Source organism: Zophobas morio, unplaced genomic scaffold (genome assembly GCF_036711695.1).
Source record: "Zophobas morio isolate AGI-343-1 ecotype UQ-CSIRO unplaced genomic scaffold, CSIRO_AGI_Zmor_V1 ptg000011l, whole genome shotgun sequence".
Classification (NCBI taxonomy): Eukaryota; Metazoa; Arthropoda; class Insecta; order Coleoptera; family Tenebrionidae; genus Zophobas; species Zophobas morio.
This window is the reverse complement of record NW_026972116.1, coordinates 16667501-16695156: the sequence shown is the minus strand read 5'-3', so window position 1 is coordinate 16695156 and position 27656 is coordinate 16667501. Positions and strand designations below refer to the sequence as shown.

The 27656-nt window shown below is 33.9% G+C and overlaps 1 protein-coding gene across 1 annotated transcript in view; it reads left to right on the top strand.

Moving 5' to 3' along the window:
* The window catches only part of LOC135127052 (lysine-specific demethylase 3A), a 290069-nt gene that overhangs the window by 81114 nt on the left and 181299 nt on the right, over positions 1 to 27656 (top strand). Inside the window, exon 2 of the mRNA XM_064053353.1 lies at positions 27263 to 27427. Within this exon, the coding sequence (XP_063909423.1) occupies positions 27263 to 27427 (165 nt within the window). The remainder of the gene's footprint in view (positions 1 to 27262; positions 27428 to 27656) is intronic.

Sequence of the window (27656 nt, the reverse complement as noted above, 5' to 3'; positions counted from 1 at the left end):
ATCAAAATTTTACCATTCTTATGATAAATTTAAAACATCTCCAAGATTTCAAAGCATTCGGTTTTGTAGTTCCTGATTAAATCAATTAACTAAATTCACACATTCATTAATTTTTTTGAGTCACCCTGTATATGCAAATCTAAAAAATATGAATGGAATGATAAATCACAACTACAGACTCATCATATTTTGCACATTTAACATAGGATTTATATAGCAAAATTTTGAGGTGACATCATCAATTTTTTAGGAGGAGGATGAGCAAATACATTTTGACTATAAATTTACCATGCCTATGACAATTTTAAAACATGTCCAAGATTTCAAAGCATTCGGTTTTGTAGTTCCTGATTAAATCAATAAAATAAATTCATACTTCATTAATTTTTTTGAGTCGCCCTGTATATGCAAATCCAAAAAATATGAATGGAATGATAAATCCCAACTACAGACTCATCATATTTTGGACATTTAAGATAGGATTTATTCAGCAAAATTTTGAGGTGACGTCATCAATTTTTTAAGGGGGATGAGCAAATACATTTTGACTAAAAATTTATCATGCCTATGATAACTTTAAAATATATCCAAGATTTCACAGCATTCAGTTTTGTAGTTCTTGATTAAATCTATAAAATAAATTCGCATATTCATTAATTTTTTTTAGTCACCCTGTATATACAAATCCAAAAAATATGAATGGAATAATAAATCACAACTACAGGCTCATCATATTTTGTACATTTTAGATAGGATTTATTCGGCAAACTTTTGAGCTGACGTCGTCAATTTTTTGGAGGGGATAAGTAAATATATTTTGATTAAAAATTTATCATGCTTGTCATAACTGTAAACCATCTGCAAGATTTCAAAGCATTCGGTTTTGTAAATTCAAAATTAAATTGCAAAAAGTTGTTTCATAATTTTGATTTTTTTTTTCCAAAAATCTGGACGTTTCGGGTGAAAACTCAATTCGGAGTCATTAACTACATGTGTGGGACTATTTTATTTTATAGAATTTTAAGCCCATTTACTATGTACAATTTTGAACTGACGTCATCGCATTAGTGGTGGGGATGATTAGACAAATTTTGGTTAGCGTTTTACCATCTACATGATATTCCTAATAAGTATAAGTACAAAATTTCGCAACAATCGGTGCAGTACTTTCGGAGATTATCTGTTTAATAAAAATCCGGGATGGCAGACAGACGGACAGACAGGCGGAAACGGGAGACCTATTTCTTCGTCCTCTAGGGGTTATGAAAGATCGAGAAAACGTAAAAGTAGAGAGTCGGCCGACGGACTCGATTACAATACTTCCTTTGCTTAAGCTCGGTAAGTAAAAATGATGAAACATGATTAAATGTTACTTCGACAGATTTAAGCGATCCATATTATTCTCATCATCAAAACCCACTCGTATGACCAATGAAAATTTAAAACGCCTGGTAATTCTGCATACAAATAATTTAATAAACACCTTTGGATATGTAGTAATTTAAAGGAAAAACTAGCGATAGCGCTTTTTTGTAGAGTTGGCCATGTGAAGGTTAAGCACTCCGACGCGAGGTTCAAGTGCATCAGATTGTGATGATTCAACATGTTCTTCTTACACTATCTCTACCTATAAGTGACACTGCTCATTTGACCGGACAAATAGTTATTTTCATGTTTTTTTTGACGTTTCATGACCCCTAGAGTATAAAATTATAGATCTCCCATTTCCGTCTGTCATCTGTCTGTGTAGATTTTTATTAGACAGACAAACTCCGACACTATTGGACCATTTGTAGTCAGATTTTAATGAGTATGTTAGCAATATCGTGTAAATGGTAAAACGCTAACCAAAATTTGTTATCTCCATGAATAGTTTGATGACGTCACTTTTTAAACATTAAATTTAACAAATACAAGAATAACTAACAATATTGTGATTATTATTAGCCATTAAATTCCGGTAGTAAATATTATTAAAATTTTATAAAATAATGTAACTAGTTCTTTACTTTCGGTTTATGAATCCGCCTTGACTTATAAAAAAATTAAATTTTCCAAAATCACATTTTATAATTTTTCGAAAAAACAGAATTTCAAGGGCGAGAGAAGAAAAGCTAATTTTATGTCCAGATTAAGGATGCCAAAAACTTTACTAGAATAATTGGCTACACCTGTAAATTTTAATAAGTGAAAAGTCACCTTATAGAAAGAAACCTACTTTATCATTTGAAAAGTGTGAAAAAATTGACTGCTAACTAATTACTTGTCAGATTTCCACGGTTTGAGTGTCGCCTACATTTTACCGAAATAACTCGCCGTTCGATGACCAGTGTATATTTTTATCCCAAAAATATAAAGCTGGGTAAACAAATTACAGATGATGGGAATTTTTAGCCTTCTTGTATTACTTCGTTCTTTTCTTACCTTTTGCATTGATTTAAACAAATTTTGTTTGATTATAATTTGTCTTTGTTACTCAATTAAGTACTGTAATAGTGACAGCTACTTGTCCTGTATTTGATACAGGAGTCCCATTATTCATTACTTGTCCCAGTAACAGATTATTTGTGTTGGTTATAAAAAAATCCCCTATACATCTAGTAATGTGTGTACTACCAAATGTCAAACAACAAGTAACTTAACCTAACTTTGTTTCCGTTTTCCACTAAAAATCAGTAGCCATGTTGAAGTTTAGATTACTAGGAGAAATTACTACGTTATTGGACATTAAAAAAACGTATTTTATAATGAGCCACAATTCAGTGTAGTAAAAATATAGGTTCACGTCATAGTCTCTATGCTTTTATGAATAAAATATCTAACACAAGCGAACGAATCAAGAGAATGAAAAATTTGCCAATAAAACATCATTCGATCCATCAACGAACAAAATGTCATCCTCAGCATTTCAATCCATTACCAAAAAAGTGTGCTTCCACCCCTTTTGAGTGCTCGTTGCACTTTCACTTTCTGATAGAAGCAAAAGTATGCTGACGTCAAATATGAAAAATACGTGTATCATTTCCCAGGCCGAAAACGTCGATGGAACTGAGGCAGCGCCTCATCCATCTCAACTAAAAATGCAGGAACGATGTTGCGGAGTTTCCGGATCCTGAAAACTGCTCCGGGTTGTCTCGCAATAGGAAGAGGATGATTTATTCCGTCGACGGAAGCGAGAGAGCGCTTTCGTTTATTGCGGTGCGCTAGCGTGGGCGGAAGCGGCCCTTCGTGCTCCTCCCGAGTAATGGCGCGAAAGGAATATTATACAATACACAAATCATCCTTTTATAATACACCTGACACCGGTGCCATTATATTACACACGTTTCAATGGGGCCTTGAACAATGCGAGTGACGGCGGCAGCACTAATCCTCCGGGCTGAATGAACGTGACAGACATCTCCAAAAGAAAATGAAGCCTCGAAAACCCCATTCGAGATTTGCAAGGAAAAGTTGCGAACTTGGCCAAGAAAACACATAACTCACGGAGATGGCAAAAATTTCTCAAGCTCGTGAATTATTTGGGTATCCGTCATCGTTTATTTTATATCCGACGCCGGATTAAAGAAGATGGGCGCTTTGATAAGGTGTGCGGCGGCGGCTGATTTCAGATCTTTGTTGTTATTTATCAACAGCCAGACAAAACATCGCGAGTGGCAATAATTTACCGCATTAGAGTTTACCATCTCCAACTCCTCCCACGCAACATAGCGTGAATTCTTGCAGTCTTCCACGCTACTTACATTGGGAATTTGGTTGCTTTGTTATTGTTATCATTTTGAATCTTACCACTCGCCCAGTTTGGTTCTATATTGTTAAGTTTCAGGCCAAATACAACATTTTATGGAGCTGAAAACAAAAACAGAAACATTTTTGTTTCAATACATCATGACATAATATACACATATTTATTGCATGTGTGTTTCATAGTGTTCTTATACTTATAAATAATTAATTATGCTTGAGACAAACCAGCACGATTCTCACTCATAGTAAAAGCTATTTAAATTTTACAAAATAACATACTCCTGTATCTGTGGTTTATGAATCCGCCTTGATTTTTATAACCTAGACATCCTGATTGTCATGGGACACTTTTTTCTTTCAGTAATACGGAAATATTTACAGTATTTACAGAGTCGGTGGCGCTTTGCAATGTATCTGTAATACTCACATAATTATAACATCACGAAACTTGATTAAGATGTTGATATTGTCTTCATCCATAATTGCATACAGTAGAGAAAGGATTTCTGGAATGTTGAACAGTTTATTATTAGATGTTTTCCAATTTCGTCGACGTTTCGGGAGCTGTTTCCCAAAGCTTGTTAAATTTTTTACAAGTTCATTGTGGGCGATCACTTCATTAATTTTGTTGTGCTTACTTTTTGATGTTTATTAAATATTTCAACAAACATAAATATTATAGTAAGATTAATAACTTCTGTACTAAGAAACTTCTTAATTATAAAGCACAATATAGGTATTAGCAGTATAACACAGTGTACCCTGAGGTATCCAACTATTTTTGCATTCAAAAACAAAGTGGTTGAATGTGTTTATGGAACATGGGAAAGTAGCCGGAAGAAAAAAGCGTAAGTTAACGTAGTTTGACTGGTTTCAACTACATAAATCTGGATCAAAAAGAAGACCATGACGTCTGATTACATACTAAGAAACGAAGAAATATTTTTCAGCCCAACGATGAAACATTGGCTTGTTTAGTTCCAGCATCTTCTAAAAAGTGGTTCCGAAATAAGCCTTTGAAATTCTAGAGTCTAGACTGAAATATGACAACCCAGGAAAAGATCTTTCAGAAGATTTTTAGAACTATTGAGCTCATTTCTCATATTATCTTCTCATTTAAAAATTTTCGAGGAGAAAGCAGTGGCAACAACACAAAAAATTTTGCATAGATTTAGAAAGTAAAACTTCTTTTTAAGAAGAGAGTTCAGAAAGGATATCGCTTGAATGAAGAAAGACTAAAAAGTTTCATTGATGAACAATTGATACCGGTAGTGTCTTGTTTTTGAAGTAATTTGAAAGAACCTTGAGGACCCCTTGTGTTTTGCGCTTGAAGTAATTGCGAGAATCTCAGGGACCTCTCATACTTGATTTTTGAAGTAGTTTGAAAGAATCTTGAGGATCCGTTGTCCTGTTTTTGAAGTAATTTGAAAGAATCTCGGGAACCTCTTGCATCCGGTTTTTGAAGTAACGGGCGTTCTTATAATATATAGCATATATAGCATATAACAAGTTATGTTTCTGCCGAATGAATGTTATAAGAACAGACATGCCGTTTGTGTCAAAAGAAATTCCAACGCCTCCTTTAAGTGATTTTTCACTTGCACACCCTCTTGTTTTGGTTTTGAAGTAGTTGGAATGAATCTTGAGAATCCCTTGTGCCTAGTTTTTGAAGTAGTCTGAAAAAATGTCAGGGACCTTGTGTTTGATTTTTGAAGTAGTTTGAAAGAATGTCTGAACCCCCTTGCGTCTGGTTTTTCAAATAGTTTGAAAGAATCTCAGGGACCTCTTTTGCTTGGTTTTTGGAAGTAGTTTGAAAGAACTTTAGCAATCGCTTATGCCTGGTTTTTGAATTAATTTGAAAGAATCTCGGAAATGGCTTGCATCCTGTTTTTGAGGTAGGTTGAAAGAATCTCGGGACCCCTTTTTGTTTTGATTCTGAAATAGTTCGAAAGAAGTAGTTTGAAATAATTTTGGGGACCTCTTGTGTCTGGTTTTTGAAGTAATTTCTTTTTCTGGGACCTCTTGTGTCTAATTTTTGAAGCATAGGTTCGAAGAATCTCTCGAAGTCCTTGTGTCTTGTTTTTGAAGTAGTTTGAAAGAATCTCGTTGTCGCCGTATCTTGTTTTTTAAGTAATTTGAAAGATTCTTAAGTACCCCTTTTGTTTTGCTTTTGACACAGTTTGAAAGAATCTCAGGGACCTATTGTGCTTGGTTTTTGGAAGTAGTTTGAAAGAATCTTGGGAATCGCTTGTACCTGGTTTTTGAAGTAGTTTGAAAGAATCTCGGGGATCTGTTTTATTTTGTTTTTGAAGTAATTTGAAAGAATCTCGGGAACCTCTTGCATCCTGTTGTTGAAGTAGGTTTAAACAATCTCGGGGACCACTTTTGTTTTGGTTTTGAAGTAGTATGAAAGAATCTTGGAGATCCCTTGTGCCTAGTTTTTAAAGTATTTTGACTGAATCTCGGGGATCCCATTCGTTTTATTTTTGAAGTAGTCTGAACAAATCTCGGGGACCTCTTGTGTCTAGTTTTTGAAGTATAGTTTCAAAAAATCTGTGGAACTCCTTGTGTCTGTTTTTTGAAGTAATTTGAAAGAATCTCGTGACCGCTTTTTGTTTTGGTTCTGAAGTAATTTGAAAGAACCTCTGGGCCCCTGTGTGTCTGGTTTTTGAAGTAGTTTGAAAGAATTTCGGGGACCTCTTGTGTCTGGTTTTTGAAGTATTTGAGAGAATTTCTGCAATTCCTTTTATTTTGGTTTGAAAGAATTTTGGAAATCCCTTGTACCTGGTTCTTGAAGTAATTTGAAAGCATCTCGAGGACCCCTTTTGTTTCGTTTTGTTGTTGAAGCAATTAGAAAGAATTTTGAGGACTCCATATGTCTCTAATTTCTAAAGTAGTTTCAAAGAATCTTGGGACCCCTATTGTTTTATTTTTTAAGTAGTTTGAAAGAATTTTGGAGATCCTTTGTCCTGTTGTTGAAGTAAGAGGATTCCATGTGTCTAGTTTTTGATGTATTTAAAAGAATCTCGGAGTCCCATATTGCCATGGTTGCAAAATATATTAAGCGTCTTTTTCATTTTGTGATCTCAAAGATAAAGTAGTGTAACAAAACAAAAATTTTTCGATAGATTTAGAAAGTAAAACCTTTTTTTAACGCAGTTTAGAAAGGATATTGCTTGAATAACTGCTCCAAGTAGAATACCACTCGGTTTTTTAGAAAAATAACTTTAAAACTTACTGACTCTTCGTATAGAAACATGTATGTATACAGACAGATATTCAATTTCTAATTTCTATACCGTTTATTAATACACTATGTCCAATAAAATACCAAAAATGTTTTGATTGACAGTTAACTAAAAGAAAGTGGAAGAGGATATAATTTCGGGGGTTTCCACGGTCGGAATCAATACATGATCGTTTTCCGGGTTAGAACCGTGTTAACTGAGTGTTTGGACTCAACGTTTCGCACAATTTCGTATGGTTGACATACTGAGTTACCGTGCTCTTTTGCCTTATTTCCAATTTCTCAAGCCTGCTCCTGAAGATGCCACTTACGAAAGTATGCGAAACGTTGAGCCCAAAAACTCAATTAACACGGTTCCAATCCGGAAAACGATCATGAAGAGGATCTTATATTATTATTATACCTTATACCCATAAAATTCAAAACGGTAGAATAATTTCAATTAAAACATTTGATAACAAACCAGCACTTCCTGAATCTTCGATTTTTAGTAGATATAGAACCAGAGGGATTTATAGAAGAACATCAAAATTTAACAAAAAACAAAAATTGGCTAATATACTACGAAAAGCAAAACTAATAGATGGACAGTTAGTTCAAACAATTTTTCATTTTGTTTATTTTACTTTAGCCTGTATATAACCTGATAATACCAAAAAGGTCAAGACGCCTAACTTACCTGAATTATTTAAGTTTTAATATAATTATCTTTTGCTAAGAATGTGAATCTGATTAAAAATAAACGAAATCGAAACAAAAAACTAGCGATTTCCAAAATTAACTTTTGGCGGTTGTAAATCAGGTAACATTTATTTTTATTATAACGGTGGCCGAAATTTTATATTTTAATTTTGATGTGTATAGAGTGGCACTTATCACAACATAATTGGTTCCGAGAATCTCAGGAAGGTTACTTGAGCCGTTCTGAAATAATCCATAAATAAACCGGTTCATGCCTTTACTTTAAGCCGCCTGTGTAGGCAGATTCATAAAATAAAAAAAATATGCCAAGCACAAGCAATATCACATCTTAAATCGAAAATTTCAGCACAGATTTATATGATATGATGATATAATCAACACTTCGGTGAATATAAAGAATTTTCTAAAATTTGTCATTCATAAATAAACCTGTTCATTCAATATCGGGCGAGCAACATAATTTGTGATCGCAGAAGGTTCTAGACACAAAATTTGATCGATACGATTGAGAAGAAATTTGTTAAGGTAACAATTCTTGATATTTAAGAAAATAACGTCATTATATTCGTGACGAGTACAAATAACTACATTTTTAATTACTCCAAATAGAAGATTGTCCATAGTGACCGATAAAATGTGATCACAAACACCCAGCGCCCGTTTTCCTCCCCTCACAGCCGCCACTGTTCCCTCGACACCATACACGCATACGGGATATTTATTTGACGGCGGTCCCATTACAGAGAGACAATAATTGCGAAACTGCACTGCGCTGGGATTTCCCTTTGTGCACGTTTTATAGCCCAGAACGTACTCTTTTTGCTTGGATCGTGATTTAATTATTCCAAACCCAACCCCGGCCGGTGTTTTCGTCGATTTTGTTGGTGCGGTTGCATGCATTTCAATGACTCCTAAAGTGAAAGTGCATTAATCGACTTCCATATTGCGTTTTAGCAAAATCATCTTGTCGACGTCCAAAGTAAAAGGAAAATGTCAAGGAGCCGTTAAGAAATACGCAACTATTACTGTATTATAATTTAAGAACTTTGTTAGTCATACTCATAAAAACCGTTTTTAATGGATATTGTTCCCGTTCTCATTTCATTGTTGAAAAATTGATTGTATGGCGTATAATGGAATCGATCGCCTGTTTTCTGCTCCCTCAAGGTTTTGTGCATGTTGTAATTGTCTTATCTGAATCTTGGCTTGAAAGGTTTTAATTTGAAATTAACGTTCTGGATGGATTACGTGTTTTCGTCTCTCAAAAAATCAAAGCTAATTTGACAACTTTTTCAACAATTAAACACCCATTTACATACGACGTACGACTGGGTAATGATGTGAACACATGCAACACTAATTTATAATCAAATTTAAAAATACTGTACTGTTAACAATTTTTAACAACAAAATTTTTATGAAAAATATTAAACTGATCATCATTAATAGAAATACTATTGCATAAACGAAAAACAGAATGTCGAAACCAGTTCAAATCGTCCCCTTTTCCCAAAAAAGACTCGATTCTCCGTATGGGGGGGGGGGGGTGTCAGGGTGCTTAGATTGATCAAAACAAGGCGAAATTGGCTAAACACTTATAAATTTCAACAAAAATTTAATTACTGGCTAGAATGTGAACATTTTCTTGCCATGTTCGAACCCGTTAGGTAAAGGAATATCTGTAAATATATTAACCCGATTTTGTATTCGAGCAAAAGTTATTTTTACTTCCGAAACATAACCTAAGGAAGTATTGTAATATTCTAGCAAGTACTAGCCCTGCCCACCCACCCTCTCTTTTCTTACAGGGTATCTTATTTGCCAAAATCAGTCTTATTTTAGCAGGTACTAGCCCCGCCCACCCACCCTCTCTTTTTTTAGAGGGTATGTCATTTGCCAAAATCCGTTTTCTCTTAGTACTAATAATTAACTTTTACAAAAAACGATCAAAATTTGGAAACATTACGAGCTTACTTTTATGAACATCTCTAGTGTTTAGTTGGTTAAGCTTTAGTGGATTTTTGTTTTGTTGTTTTTGTTTATAATTTATAAATGTCTTAATAAAATGTTTTTTTTTTGGTTTATTTATTAAAGAAAAATAACGCATTAGGTGCGTGCAGTGGTGCCAATTTTACGTTTTTTTCGTAATCTACATCATAAAGAATGTTTTTATTATTTTCGTGGGACTCACGAAACCCCCGTACATAACGTACTGAATCGGCCATTTTCCAGACACCCATAATATTACGCAAGGACAGTTTTTTTTTAACTTTACCATCATCATTTTTGTTTTAATTTTGATGTTTTTTTTCATCACGTATTTTCAAAAATCAATATCTCAGTTATTTATGGAAATTTCGGAACGGCGTTTTCGCCACTGTTTTCACCTTACAAAGTCTAGAAACCACCAAAGAAATATTGTCTTTTTACTTTTTCTATTTACGTTTTTTGTCAGAAATTTCCAACAAAAAAAGTCGTCACTGTTCTTTGGTACTTTATTTCTAGATTTTGTAGGGTGAAACCAGTGGTAAAAATTGCGTTCCGAAATGCATTGAAAAACGCATACAAACCCAAACAAACCATGACCGTGCTGTGTTCTATGAATTTAAAAAGTAAAATAAATGGGTCGTTTTTAAAACAGCTAATGGAGCTAAATTCAAATTTTGTCTTATAATTTTGATTTTTTTTTTTCTCAAAGCAATGAGTTTTTTATTTTCTAAGATATTTTTTAATTTGGCTTCTACAGTGTTCTTTTTTTACAAAAATCTATACAATTACCTAAGATAAAATATTTATAATTATATATAATAATATATCACAAATATAAAAGCGCGTTAGTTTACAAAATTTACGAAGGATTTAAAACAACAAATAAATTTTCGTTAGTATTTAAGACGATGGTCTTAAAGTCGACCCAAAATTTTACAGAAATTGGTAGTAAACTTACCAACAGACACACGACATTCAAACAGACGGAAACGGAGGTCCTATTTTTGTATGGTACATTCCTAGCGTACACTCGGGAAGTAAAAGTTAAACAAATTACCCCACAACTAGCATTGTCTCAAAATACATAAAGCATATATTAATATACAAGATAATACAGAGCGACTATTAATGTTTGTGATTTTTTTGTCAGGTTGGCAACCTAATGTCAAATTCAAATTTTGGCCACCAATTCAGTATCTGTCATTTTCTCATTGGTTTTTAGGTGCGGTGATGTCAAAATTGACAATTATAAACTGGCATGGTAACATTTCTGCCAATATCAGAATTGTCAACCCAAAAATTTGCTTCAGTCACGAATAGTCACCCAGTATATCAACAGTACAAAGGGGACGCAGCATTTACAGGAAATAAAGACAGTTGGAGGAAACTCCCTTGATCTCTGAAATACCGTCGAACAAATCCAGCTTTGTTAAGATTAACGCTTCACCCTCTGATGTAATCGGCTTTGCTCAAGGCGGATTCATAAACCACGAGTACAGAAGTATGTAATTTTATAAAATTTAAATACCGTTTAATACGCAAAATTTTTAAATGACGGCATCAAATTGGTGGAGATGATCAAACAAATATTGCTTAGCACACGATATTCCAAAAAATTTGACAACAATCGGTCTGGTAGTTTCGGAGATACCTGCCTAATAAATATTGATATAAAATTGATATAAATACAGAAAAACTATTTTTTCGTGAAACATCCAAAACATATGAAAGGGCCCAATCGCCGAATGGACCCTATTACTATACTTCCTTAGCTTTACGAAAACTAAAAATTAGGTAAACTAACTAGAACTAAACCTTCTTTTTCACTAATGATCATAAATGATACAAGAATAATGAGTTTGATCATCTTGATTTTCTTTTTAAAAAATTCTATGATCAATAGAAAATTATATATTAATATGTTGTACAAAACTCCCAAAAACCAAAAAGACAGTATTGGGATCAGGCTTTTATTAATCATGGAATGAGTAAAATATTTGGCTGAGCGCCGGAAGTAGCGATAAAAGTATATTTATGTGTTAAGTAGGTATATTGTATCTATATTTACACAAATAGTTATTGTAGGTCAGGAATACGTTATACGCACATTATGTAATACTGTAGATCATGGTCTTCGCTTAAACAAGGACACATTCCAGCATTTAAAATATGCGTAGAAGTATCAATGAAGCGACGCCTCACGTGCTACGGAACTAAGCACTAATACGCACAAGCAGTACAGTCGTTAGCCCATTATTTACAAACATTTAACCCGTAAAAGCAAGTACTTAATCATGCGTACAAAGTCGTACATAACCTAGCGTAACCGAAAACAAAATCTTTCATTAGTTATATCGCCCTAACCCTAACATACAATGAAAGAGTAAAATTTGAAGCTTTCCCCATCACCCCGTCCATTTCAATTATAGTTCTATTGCACTCCTGACTGACTTATTTGCTCCAGAAACCCAAACATGCCCAACTCCTCTACACAATAAATCACCCGGCCCTCTTAATCCCCTGCCACATAGGCAACCAACATTGTCAAGGTCGCTCGTAACACGTGCCTCGGCTTAAAGGGAACAGCCCGACACTTCCAGCACCACTCTCCCTTTATCGATTCGCGCATAAAGCCAAGACATAATCGTCGTTCACCATTATGGACAAGTGTTTTTTTTAACTTTTTTAATTAAACCGTAACAATGCCCCGGAGACGACAGCGTCCTTAAACTTTTTTAATCATCTCTCTTGTCGGACTGTCAAACCCGGCCAAATTGGCGTGCGTCTGACAAAGATGGCTTCTTCGCGTAATTACTATAGCAACTGGAAACAAACAAGGAAGGCGGACTCGACTTTCACGTGCTCGCTAACTGCGGAGGCGGAGTCGCGGCGACGGGGCGGAGCACAAGGGAGGCCATCATGAAAAGCGTGACGTAAGAGGACCCTGGAGCGATGCGCCCTCTGCAGGCGCCATGCTGGCCTAGTTTGGTTTGCGTCTGCAATAGTAATGGATTTCTGTCGGTTTTGTTTTGATAAATCGTTCGCGGTGTTATGGATGTGGCTTTCGGGCTGGCGGCAGCGGGAGGCGGTGGAAATCGATTAAATATTGCAAATATTCGGGGGCTTTAAACGCGCTAAACGGTGCTGTAATTTCCAAAAGGGATTTTTTTTTAAATCGGCCGAAGATAAATTTAGAAATCGGGCGCCGAAATGGCTTTAAGGATTAACAAGGATGAAAAAAATTTAAAACCAATGAAATGGCTAGGGGTTTTATCAATTTTAACGAGTGCATTTCTGGTTAGTTGCAACCGGGAAATTCATTTTCATACAATTTCGTCACTATGATATAAAATCCAAAAATTTAAAAAAAAACAGCATGCACTGGACATTTAAATACATAAAGTACATACATAGATACCAATTTAAAAACTGACCTTCCAAAACATTACATACAAACCTACCATGTTGCCATGTGGCTGTGAAAATTCAAAAAGTGCCATTAACGAAAAAATAGGTGCTAGGTCTATGAAGATAAATATTAAAACCTTCAGTTACCTCATGACCTTTTAGAACATGCTCTGTCTCTCTGAACCACAGGGAAATTTCGCTAAATCTGGCAACATCGCCACAGTTAGAATAATCACTAGTACAGTTTCCGTCGATCGATCTTCGATGTTCTAGTCACAGATGTCACGTCTAGCACGTTGCTAGAAAAGCGCTAGATAATTTGATGGGTACTCATAAATAATTTCTTGTATGAGGTTGATGATTTCGCAGTGTCTGTTCTATCTAATAAAGCTTATTACTTATCTGACTATTAAACACGCATCCTCTGTAATCTCAATTAAATCTCATTCCGAATGAATGTAACTTCCCGCCAAACCTTGAGCACCGAACAGTTGAATTGTTGTTGCATTGTTTTGGTTTTTCGCTTGATAATATTAGTGTATAATTACTTGTCTACAAATGGCAACCGAATGTTAATAAGTTTTAGATTATTTAGCGATAACGTTTGACCTCCAACTATATAGATTTGAAATAGAACTTACGTATATGTTTTTTAGTAAGAAAAAAAGCAGTATGAAAATTAAATTCATTAAACTTTTTGCACAAAAAATTTAAAACTCAGAAATGTCACTTTATCAAAGTAAATCAACTATAATTGCATTCCATTATCAAACTATGTATAATATTTGACATTGTTTTTTTTTACATTTTACTAGATGGGTATAGTAAACAGTTAAATAAATCTTATAATTTTACTTAGTTGTTTTTCTAGACTAGTCAATCATGAAAAGTGAGGTTAAGACATTAATTAACACTGATGTATTCTCAACATCAAGATTTATTGACATTTCAAGGTCCTCTTTCACCAACTAATCCAGGAGGAAGTGTCACTGCCGGAAGCATTAAACTATTTAGGAATATTTCTCATGTTTTGCATCCTTTGTATTACCAAATATTCTCATTAATTAGTTATAATTAAATGTATGTGCTACCATCTACACAAAAAGAGAGGAATTAGTACTCGAAATGTCATTTTCCTGAAAAAATATCGGCGAATGAGATGACTGTTTCCTCATAATAATACATACACTCGGCTTGCTTATACAGAAAAAAATTCTCCGGGAATTGAAGTTTCTATTTTATCATTATTATCATCATTCATATTATCCAACGAAATTATCTTCCGGAATCTCCTGGTTCAAAGATTACATCTATAAATACCAACGTTTGAACGAAATTACTTATTTTCCTTGCTCCAAGAATTACCTGGAATTTATTTCTCCGAGGGTTTTGTTCTTGAGCAAACATGTGATTTTTTTTAAATATCCATAAGGGCGTATTAGGTAGGTGAATTAAATATGTGTGTGTTATTTATTTCTGATTGGTTGAATTTGATCATGTGGTGATTAAATTAATGATTAAATAGTCCTGTAAACAAGGTCGTACTCTCCAGAAATTCATTATTTATTTTTTGAAAAACACATTTTTATGCAATTTAGAGAGTTTAGATGATTCGTACGTCGGGAAAGACACTTAAAAAATTTCAGAATAGAAACTTGCTAGGTTTTTTCATGTCCCTTAGAACACGAAAAATCGGTCTTCTGTTTCTGTCTGTCTGTCTGTCTGTCGTCTGTGTCAATTGTGTGTTTTAGGAGGATCGTGTTGATGTTTTGCTAACCCAAAATTTGTCTAATCACCCCCACCAACAATTTGATGACGTCCGCTCATTATATTGCGCAGTTAAGCTTATCTAAATTTCATACAAAAATATCCTGTACCCGTAGATTATAAATCTTCCATGATTTTTATCACAATTACTTTACATTTTTTTTGTGCAATATTTTCAACGTGGTTTAAGTAGCCGACACTTGATTTCTGGTGCTCCAGATGGCTGATATTATCTGTATTTTTTTTACTTATAGGGGTTATCATAAAATAACCGACCTTTTTCACTAGACATTTTTAGAATGTAAGATCTTCGTTATTAATAGACTTATTGCTATGAAATTTTAAAATAAATTGTCCACAACTTTCTCTGCATAACACAGTGACAGTTTTTTAAAAACAGTTTATCACCAACAGTCTTTTTAAGGTTTTGGTGAAATTTTTCATCACGTATTTTTAAAATTCAATATCTCAATTATTTACGAAAAATTCGGAACACGGTTTTCACCACTGTTTCGGTTTACAAATCCCCTATTTTCACTCATTTTAAGCAAATATTTGAATTTTCAAATTCAAAAACAACTTTTATATTATGTTATGTTTACAGAATTTCAGCGATAACAGTCGTGTGCTTTATGCAACAACATGTTAATGTTTTCATTACCTTAAATTATACAGAACATCAAACTTTTTAGTAATTTATTCTATGACGCGGAAAGTTGGCTATAACGACTAGTTAAAAATTTTAATTGTCATTGTGAGGGGAGTTAAGTTCGAAATTTTATCTTAACGCTTAAGTAGGTACTTAGCACCTTACTGAATTATGCAGTTACGCTTTAGGTAACACATACCATTTAAGTGTTGTTTTTGTGGATAAAGCGTTATTTATTAGTCTGTAGGACACAAAGGTTAACTCTTATCAATGAAAATAAAGATTATACAACAAGCGACCTATTTAACATGTTTGCATTAGGTATTGTTTTTTCGAATTGATTGTCATTACGAGGAAAATAGCAGGTATAAACGCACTACATTGCATAGCGTACACTATTGAGCACTCTGTTAATAAGTAGGAAGACTATTTATTTTTAAACCCCGTTTTAATTGGAATTCTGGCACCAGTGTGATCTTTTACTTCCACTAAATAACTGACGACCTGACAACTTAAACCTCTATTAAAAGAACGTGCATAAAAAGTTTTTAATTTTACCCGATCGACCCTTGAACTTTTAAGAAATCCTCCGATGTCGTTATCTAAAAATAACTATATCAAAATTTTCAACAGCAGCCCCATTTCTCAATCGATTATTAAGTATATACCCAGCGTGACCTCCTGACGCAACAAAAAATTTGAAAGTTCGACCACTATTTTACAGTTAGCTGCATTTAAATTGCCAACTCGTTTAGTTTTTTAAACATTATATTGAAAATTCATCGTTTGGAATGAAACGGGATTACCGACTCATTACGTATTCCGAAAAGCAAGACCGGAGTATCAACTGCATATTAAATGCCTCCTCTCAAGATTATTAATACCCTGGGTGACGTTTTTGTTATCATATTTAATTATTTCTTGGCGCAATTCCGTGCTGACCTTTGTAAAGGTCGGTGGTCGATTTATTTTACTTTCAGAGCAACACGTTTAAAAGCGATTTTCATGTAATTATCAACGAAAGTATTGCGCATACAAAATGCTGTTTTGTTTGTTTCCATTTCGTTACTGCCGAGGTCAATCGATAAAAACGATTACGCGTACATTGTGTTATTTTCCTAAAATAAAAAGCAATTTAAATTGATTGGGTTTAAACTGTGCCCCGGCGATTTTTCTTTGACAGTTAATTGCGTATTTTACGTACAAAACATCGATTGCTTTTGTGGGTTCGTTCAATCGGTCGCGAGATTAAATTTCCTCTTGACTCTTTAAATTTGACGAAAGTATGGGCTACATTAGGGAAAGCCAATTAACTGTGCACTGTTATATATTGAGTGTTGTTTTGTACATATAAAATGTATTTGCAAGTTACTGCCAACTCATCGCGAGCTTATTGGTTGACAAATAATGTTGAATGAAAAGGGGGCATCATCCCACGGATAATTACAATTGTTTAGCCGTCACGTGAAACTGGATTTAGCTGTGAAATCACCTAGTAATTTTTCCAGGGGAATAACCGAAAATTCACAGTCCGTGTATAACAAAACAACCCTTTTTTCGATATTTCGAGCGATTGGCGTGCATGCCTTTCCAATGACTTGCTGTCACGCTACGTTTTTCACCCTTTTACATAATCTCCAGCGATTGTAAAGAAACCAAGACGAAATTAAAAAAAAATGCTCCACATCCAAGGTCAAACAACGGAGCGACAACAGGAATATATATGGTCGTTCATGGTGTGCGAGATCCAAAATCGTAAACTACGGCCATTTATCTCGGCTATGTCGTGTTGTCGGGGGAAATTGTCGGCATGCTATTTCTCGTGTGAGCATGTATGGATACGGGGGAGATAATTTTAAAAAAGGACCTCCGTAAATTTTCAATTGCGTGAGAATAGCCGCTGAATTGCATGTTGCTAGAGTTTTTTCTTACTATCGTGCCGACTTCGCCAGCCATTAATTATGGCGAAAATGCATTAAATGGAGATAAAGGTCGGCGTAATGATTGCATGATTGTCAGGTAGAGATTTTTAGAGTATTTCGAATAGGGGAAGGCGGGGCAACACGGGGCACTGGGGCCAAGAGTGGCACGACAATGGTCAGCTGTTAGCACCCATTATACGTTTATGAATCATAAAGTTACAAACTGCGAGAAAAACCCAAGTTATTTCTGGACAGCAGTGCCTCAGGGTGGGTTTTTATATCCAAATGTGCTTAACCTTGGCTAGTACGAGTTGTCGCGTAAGAACACGTACACTTTAACGTTGAACTTTTCACATATCTAAAGTTATAACTTAGAATTCGTTTCTGGTGAATTTACCAATCAAATTGTTAACAACAATAACAGGTTATGGACCTTAAATTACGCAAAATTTCAGTTACTGGTAACGAAATGTTTTCCAGATATTTAATCAATTTCATATTTCTATTGCACCCTGTATATTTTTGCGTATTTTCTTAAATAAATTATACAATTAACACTTGGCTCATTAATTTTTAAACTTATGCCGTTTTTTGAATAAAAAAAATCAAAATTGTATAGCATAGTTTTACAATTTAACTTAGGAACCACGAAATCGGTGACTCTGAACATTTACACTCGTTTTAACGTTATCACGAAAATGATAGATCACTAATCAGAATTAACCTAGTCATCGTTACCAAAAACTTGATGACGCCATCTCAAAATTTCATGAAATAAATCATGTTTAAAATTTATAGTGATTCTTCTTTATTTGTGGTTGAATAATGTATTCAGATTGTTTGTAAAGAATGTCCCAAAAAAATAATGGATGAAGGAATTTATTTTGTTAATATTTTGTAATCACAAAATAAATTTGACTTGGTGTTTTGCTAAAAATTTTAAAGAAGCCTGTGATGTAATAATAATAACATACTGTTTATATTGTATATTATATATTATAAATATTATAATATTTATATTATTCGTTTGAAAGTTGTACAGAATACGCCAAAATACAATACACCAGTACATATATCAAAATACAGTAATTAGATACATTAAAATCATTAACAAATCATGCGTTTATATGTATAGGGTGAATCACTAAGAGTGCGGTTCGATATTTCATGAATTATTATTAGAAAGTTATTTTGAACTATATACAGTGTTTAGTTTTTAAGGTATAGCGCGCAACATATATGTATTTTTTTTAATACATCTCTATATTTTTACATGTTCTCATTCATTAGCCTGATTTTAGGCTTTACAATCACAGTTTATTTCTGAAATACCGATGCGTTGTTGCCACGTTATTCCAATTTTCTTCAAATTTTTTGACAATGGAAGGGTTCACAAAAATATCGCAATGGGGTTATTTCTAAAATATGTCTAACAATACTTTGTGGAAGGATAAATAAAGGTACGAGGTTTATTGTATCAATTTAATCAAATTTTATTATACAGAGTGTTTATAAAAAATCTAAAATTTTAAAATTGTCATTTTTTTCAAATGAAACACACTGTGTCTCTTAAAAACGTAAAAAATTGCAGTAACTATCAATTTTAAATATTGAAAATACCAAAAGAAGAAAGAGAACAAAAAATAATCAAGTATTTGAAAACTGAAATATCGATATTTGAAAACTGTAATACAAAATTTCAAGAACATTGGAATGACGTGGCAACATCGCCTCGATATTGTGGTTTTAAAACATCAAAATATGTACATACAAATATATAGGGTGTTTCAAATAAAAAACCAAATTTGTGGTAACGCCTTAAAAACAGGCAGTTAAAAATAATTTTATATAGTATAATCATCAAAGAACCGTACGACTTTAGTATTTGACATTTTCCTATTTCTAACAATTAATGACTCACTTAGTGACTCACCCTGTACATGTATTATTATTGTGTGATAGTAATTATTATCACTCATCGTCTTGAAATTATAGAATTGACAATTAATAAGGAATTAAAAATATTATAATTCGTTAGAGAATCGTAAATATTGATTCTGCAGAGGTAGGTAGTGTAAACACAGGCAGAGAATTATTTTGTACTGCATATTTGAAATGAAAATAGTACATGCTAAGATAAGGCTGATTTTGGTACATCAAATACCCTTTAAGAAAAGAGAGGGTGGGTGGGCGGGGCTAATACCTGCTAGGAAAAGACTGATTTTGGCAAATGAGATCCCTGTAGTAAGAAAATAGAAAGCGGGTGGGCGGGGCTAGTATCTGCTTAAATAAGATCGATTTTCTAAAATGACATACCCGCTAAAAAAATTGAATTTTCCAAAAATAGAACACTAAAGTCCCCTAAAATTGTTTTAAATAATTTACAGAAAAAAATCTCTATGGGCCCCCAAAATAATACACCATGAGTACCCAAGAGTCTCCCCAATTTAAAAAAAAACACTGCGGCACTTATAACTTTTTCAAATTCATAAAAAATAGAACACTAAAAGCTCAAAAGATTTTTTCAGGTTCATCCAGCAACAAAACACCAGATTCCTTTAAATTTATCCGGAAATAAAACAATTTTTGATACGCCAAAGCCCCGCCCATCCGCCCTCTCTTTTCTTAGAGGGTATCTCATTTACCAAAATCGGTCTCATTTTAGAAAGTACGAGCCCCGCCCACCAACACTCTTTCTTTGGAAGGTATGTTATTTGCCAAAAATCGGTCTTATTTTAGCAGGTGTACTAGAACCGCCCACCCGCCCTCTGTTTTCTTAGCGGGATCTCATTTGCCAAAATCAGTCTTATCTTAGCAGGAACTAGCCCCGCCTACCCACCCTCTCTTTTCTTAGAGGGTATGTCATTTGCCAAAATCAATTTTATCTTAGCAAGTACTCATGACTAACTTTTACAAAAAAAATGATCAAAATTTGGAAACACTGCGAGCTTACTTATATGCACAAGGCAGGAATTTTGAACATCTTCTCTAGTGTTTAGTTGGTTATGCTTTAATGGATTTTTCTTTTGATGGTTTTGTTTTTGTTTATAATTTATAAATGTCTTCTTAAATGTTTTGCTTTGTTTTTTAATGCAAAATAACAGCTTGTTTATTAATAATAATGCACGATTAATAACTACTGGTTGGTGAATTTTTTTATTATTTTTTTGAGACTCCCGAAAGCCCCGTACATAACGTACTGAAGAGTTAATGCGCCATTTTGAGACACCCGGTATATTTGGAATATCATTCAAATCAAACTAATTTCTACGTGACATTCTTTCGATGTAATACATAAACACTTGAAGTAAGCTTGTTTTTGGTACTGAGAGGACATTTTATCCCGTTAGTTATCTGCTTTAAATAGATTTTACATCGTCCGTACGGCACAGGGGCTGTGGGGGTCATATTTATGCCACTGGTTTTTATTTCAACACAAAATGAAAATCGCAAAATCAAATATTATAATTTTTTAAAGAAGCGGGACTTGTGGGATTATGCTTCAAGGGCGAGGGAAGTTCTAAGCTTCTACCACATTTTTTTCTTCAAAAAAGTATAAAAATAGATTTATTAGGTTCACTATTTAATATTCGTAAATTATTACAACTGTTCTTAAAAAAAAACAGTCGTTTGCTAGTACAACTAGCTTCATTTTTTTTACGTTACATATCTTAAAAAAAAAATTAGAACATACTCAAAAACTAATTTAAAAGAATGTGTTTAAAGCAATGAATTTACGTATGTACGCACACTATTATTCTCTATTTGCTAATTTAATATCATTACTTTTGGCTGATAATTAAAAAAGTTATTCGAGGTGCCCCTTTTAGCCGACTCACCCTGTACATATTAATTTCAGGCGAGATTCTGGTATGACGTCATCAATAATTTTTTGGGTAGGAGCGAATAGATAAATCTGAAACTTATACAATAATTCGATAATCTTCAGTTGCAAATTTCCAGCAAAATAACAACGGAAACGGGAAGTCGACCTGACCTCACTTGAACTAAAAAAATATGCTTAATGTCAAAACGTGTAAGGTTCAGTTTAGCAGCATTAGCTTAGCTCCATGCTGTGTAAGCCCTTACCCAACCTTCCCCTAACAATTAACATGGTATGTATGTCCGTTCCAGTGTAATCTCAATCTTAAAAAAATCAAAACACGAAAAGCTTGACCTAAAAGTGTAAATTCGAGTTCAAGGTCGGTGCAGAGGTGAAATTCGGAATGTTTTAATATCACTGTATTGAATTTCGCTATTCATGTAGCCTGTAATGATTATTAGGTAATTTCGGCGCAACAGACCGAAACGCGGAACGAAATTTATAGCCGCTAGAATTTGCAGTGCATTTTTTCACGATCAATTAATTTATAAGCAATAAATCAAACGATGTTCGTGATAGTTTCGAAGCACCTTGAGTAAACAAGACGAGAGAGAGAGAGCACGATTACTTTCACAACATTGACATTTTACTCATATTTGGAATAAAGAGGGAGTCCATTCAATAAGTGGAAAAGTGATGAGTGAAACTCACTCTCTTGAATAATTCATGCGTTACGTAACGTTCTCTTTATCTCAGAAAAAAATGAATGTAATATTGACAAGGTTGTGAGCCCTCCAGGTGTACAGCCGGCATAAATAATTCACAAATAAATACAGCTTTTCTAATTTTAAACGGCGAGTAATTCTTGATTAATATCGATTAGTTGGTTCTTTGTTTACGTTTTGAATCGATGCCGTTGCTAGCACGCAGATTACCGACGTTTCCATTCAAGTAAATGACGTTAAAAAAAGGTCGTCCATCATGCTGGTTCGTAATTTTTACGGCTGTCACAGGATCATCCAAACATCGATTTAAGGGTAGAAAAACAGTTTTCTCAGCTCGAGGACGAAGGAAATTCTCCGATAATAATAAAAGCAAATAATGGAGTTTGAGCTGCCAAGGAAACGTAAACGAGTCTGCGGTGTTGGCAATGTTTGTTTTTCTTGGCTCTTTGTTGGTTGCGTGGGCATTCCCACACGATGATTCCTCTTTTATGTGAAGCACGTTCGTCCTTTTATCAATCAAAATTTTTTTTGTTTCGATTCGTAGCCACTGCCGGGAGGGACGTCGAGATCGGTTTCAACTTATCTCGTTTATTTTGCTTTGTACAGGATTGTTTTTGTTTACTAATCACGCAAGGATAATTCAGCGAGTCGTCGCTTGTTCTCGATATTTAATTCTTTGAAAAAAAAATCCAGGACCAATTTAAACAGCAAAAGCGAATTTCCTTCTCGATGTTAATTCTTTGACAAAAAAATCCAAACAGCAAAAGCGAATTTCCTATAGCTTCGATTTTTCTTTGACAGGATCAATGGCAAAGCAACACGTTATTCTGAAAATGTCAACTGTCTTTGAATTTTTTCAGTACAAAGTGGAAAATATGAAAAATTTACAAACTAAATTTCTACAAATCGTATCTGATTTGGGTCATATATTTTATTAAAGCGTTAACGTTGAATACTCTTTATTTCTACTGTTATGTATGTTAATTTATTTTCAACTATGTTGAACATTATAATTCATCGTATACTTTGTTAAAGCGACGTTTATACATTTTTATGTGTTTATTTCCAACACCATACCCCAATTAATGCTAAAAATTTTCGTTAGAATAACAAATTAGAACTGTAAAGTTTTGACAGTTAATTATCATATTTTAAATTAACGAAGCCCAACTAAATAATTCAGTGCCTGATAAATAATTCTACATACAATCTTCACGGTTCTGGACCCGTTTAAAACTTTACCATTTTTAAGCCAGAAACAGTTTTAGTCCTTTTATTGTATATAATTAGAGATATCATAATGACAAGAAAACAGTTTCGAAAAGTTCCTGAATATTCTGTTGAAAACGAACGTTCCGGTAGTGTATTGGTTATAGAGTAGCTATCGGTATCCGGCTCAAAGGACCAAAAATGTAGCTGCTGTACGCGTCATTAGAAGCCGATAGGTAACTAAGCTGCCACGATCGTTTGTGGACTTAAAGGGAAAAATCCCTTATCAAGAAAATATCAAAAACGAGAAGCTTTCTTGAAATCCTTGGGCATTCGAAGTGGCTTTCTAGATGAACTCGATGTGAGAACAAACAGATATAGAAATATTTAGTTTTTGGTGTAGGTAATACTGGAACAGCATAAAAGAAAAGGTTGAAAACATTTGCAAAATTTAATTTTGGAAATTTCACCAACTAGTACAGGTTAGGTTCATCAACAAAAATTTTTCAAAGGAATCTAGAGCAGTTTGACCTTAATGGGATAAGTGAGTTGACGAAGAACTAGGAATATTTTCTAATACAAGAAGAACTTTATTAACATGACAGTGTAAAACAGTTCCACTATTAACTGAATTATTGAAGTTTCTGTTTGCTAATGGAAACACGCAAAGTGGCACTATTAGCTGAGGTTACCTAAAGAATTCTTTAAAAATTCCGAAGGCAACTTATTATATATGTTCAGACTCTAACACAAACTATTACTATAGAAGGCTTAAAAACAAAATGAATCATTGAACGAGAACCTATATATAAGTGGTATGAAGAAACAATCATATAATAGAACAAAAAAAATTACTTATCAAATCGTTTAAAGGAGATTTGCTAACGGAAAAAAATCACCCATGAACCAAAGATATCAATCTGTGGGTGAAAACAAACCAGAAATACTTGGATCATATGTTGAATCTACACGAAGAAGCTTCGAAGACACTTTACAAAAAAAAATGGTTGAAGGTTATTTCGACAGAATTTTCCTTGCCCCTGAAAATCGTACAAATCCAGATTTTTCGAAAAATTATAAGATTTGATTGTGCCCATTTTATTTTTTTTTATAACCCTTTTGAAGCACCCTGTATAAGTAATTCTAAAAACTATAAAAAAAATGCATTGATAAACCACAAGTCATAATATTTTGCATATTTCCGAGAGGATTTATTCGGCAAAATTTTGAGATGACGTCATCAGTTTTTTAGGAGGGAAAAAACGAATAAATTTTGATTAACGATTTACCATTATTCGGATGACCTTAAAACGTTTGCAAGATTTCAGAGTAATTAGTTTTGCAGTTTCAAAGTTAAATTGCAACATATTGTTGTATAATTTTGATTTTTTTTCCAAAAATATGGATGTCTAGGGTGAAAATTCCACACAGATTCATACAGTACAAGTGCAAGGGTATCTTAGTTTATAAAATTCAAAACAAATTTACTATTATAAAAAAGACAGACAGACGGAAACGAGAGACCACTTTTTTCGTACTCGAGAGGTCATGAAACGTCGAGAAAACATGAAAGTGGGCAGTTATCCAATGGACTCGATTACTATACTTCCTTAACATACGCTCAGGAAGTAAAAATATGGATAATAGCAATAACAGTGTAAGAACGAAAAAAACATGCCACATTCAAAAAAAGGTTGCTGTACAAATTCAATTTTTTTGCGAAAATTTGGATGCGTCGGGGAAAATCTCAAGGCGGATTCATAAACAACAATACAGGAGTATGATATTGTATAAAATTTAAATCCTGCTTACTATGATTTTGAAGGGATATTGTCGCATTGTTGGTAGGGATGATTAGACAAATTTTGGTTAGCGTTTACCACCTACATGACAACATAATATCAAATTTAACAACAAGACGACAGACAGATAGATGGAAACGGAGACCTATTTTTTCGTGCTCTTAGGAATATGAAAAGTCAAAAAAACATTTGAAAATTGATCTACACAGACAGACAGACAGATTGACGGACGGAAATGGGGGCCTATTTAGTTTACACTCGTGAATTTAAAAATGTAGTGAGGAAGTTCTGTATTACTTATATGTTTTTGGAATCTAGAAATGATAGAACAATTACAGTTTTATTGCTACATAGAAAGAGATAAAATGTCGAATTGTGAAAAGTTTCTAAACAATCCTTCAATATCCTGTGGGAAAAAATTTTACTAAGAGTAGAGCTTATCAAGGAAAAATGGAAACATTTCTTGAAATTTTGGGACGTTCGTAGTGACATTCTAGATACATTCAATTTGAGATCGGACAGAGATATCATTATTTGGTTTTTGGTGTGATGTTCGAGTACCATAAGAAAGTAATTTGAGTGGGCAAATTTATTTAGGGAAAGATAGAGATCCAAGAAAGATTCTCGATGGATTTCTAAAACATTCTACCTAAAAAAGCAATATAGTATCAGATTTGAATTACTGTCAAATGCATACAGGTTGTAGGAAAAACCATCGACTGAAGCATTTAGTTGCAAGTGAAAATAGGCAGACTTGATGTGTGGAACTAGAACTAGCGACAAGTTTTTCAGAAAACTTGTGCTTGTTGAGACTATTGCACAAACTAAGGCTGTAGATAGAATAACAAAACGAATCATTGAACGAATCAACGAAACACTAAGTCGAAGACCAAGGAGCAAGAACATTTAGATTTCAAATCAACTTAAACATGAAGATTGCTCACGAAAAGAAGAAAATGACCAATCAACTAAAGAAATCAATCTATTAGTAAGAAAAAAGCTTTGAAGACAAAAGAACATGAACGAACAACATCTAATACCTTCAAGTTGTTCATGACCCAAGAACTTAAAATATAGATAATCCACGACAATAACTAACCCTGGGATCATCAAGGGCCTACTGAACTAAGAAGATATTGGTCAAATCGAGAAATCTAACTATTTTAGAAAGGGACCGTGCTTTAAATAGTGCTTAAGAATCGAGCAGCGAATTCAATTTTATATGTATGAAGAGTCATTATTAATTAAATTTGTACAGTTTGACCTTTCATCAAGGTGAATCCACGTCCAACAAACTGTCGTGATAGTAGAAAAACGAATGTGTGTAAATTTGAAGAAAACCGCCTTTACCTACCTTAATATGGAAGTGATTATTTTTTTATCGGTGTGAGTTCTACCCAATTATCTAAATGATGATTGATAGTTGGGTGTATATCCAGTTGATTATAGTCGTTGTGATAAAGCTTGTTTGGAATATTATTATTGTTATAACGTCGATACCAGTCGTGCACTTTGAGCATTTATAGTCAACCATAATGACCAATTTTCAGTTGAGGAAAAGTATAGACATGTGGTATTTTAATCTGGAAATACCAGTTGACAGCCCCGATCTCAAGAATAGTATTTTTTCCTGGAGTTTGATATTACAATATCGATTAAAGTGTGAATAATTGACCACTCTAAATTACTATTTCGTAGTTGTACACAGGTGCTAGCAAGGGTATTAAATGATTGTAAATTTTATTATTCACACGGAATATCCTTTCAAAACGTTTTCCCAACAGACTTTTTCATCGAATTCCCAGCTGAATCGCCTTCACAAAAACCGCAATCAAAGAGCGGCTTTTATTCTAAAGACATTTTAATGAGTTGATTACACTTGAAGTACACGACCACAACAAAAATAAAGCTATTAAAGCGTGTGCGTGCATGATGTGGCTACTGTTGCGGTGTAAACACGACTTGACATTTTAAGGTGGAGATTTTTCCATACTAATCTCGATTAAATTGCATAATTTCCCAGTGGGGAAACTTAGACCAGAAATACAATTTCAAAACCATCTCTGACATTTCCTACCATTTTCTAAAAAAGCAAAACATGTGTCAAAAAATTGTATTGTTGGTTGCTTTTTGAATGTTTCGTTGACATTACGTCAAAAATGTTACCAAAACCAAGTTTACATAATTTGCAAATAATCATTTATTAACGATGTATGTAGTATTTACCGTCATGTCAAGGTCGTCTATTATTAATATGATTTTTTTATTGCAGATTCTTGTGGAATATGACGACGTCGAGTGGCATCGAAGGGAATGGATTTGCATCTACAAGGACAAACTGTTCCACCTGTTCCTGGTGGAGCAGGGGCTGGTCTGGGTCGAGCGTAGAGATCCTTTCGCTCCATCAAACACAACGGCAGTCCTATGGCCTGCTCTTGTGAGTACTCTCATCCCACCAATTAAAAGTTTTAATCAAAACCATGAGTTTAATCGACGCACACGGCGCGACGCGAAACTTATTTAATTAACCCTTTAATTGTACACATTTGGGGATATTAATTAATAAAAGTTGTACTGCCAACTGAGAATACAAACAATCCATCATCGGCTCAAGCACGGAAAAAACCGGCGTGTTCCACTCATTCATGCAGGTTTATTTATGAAAC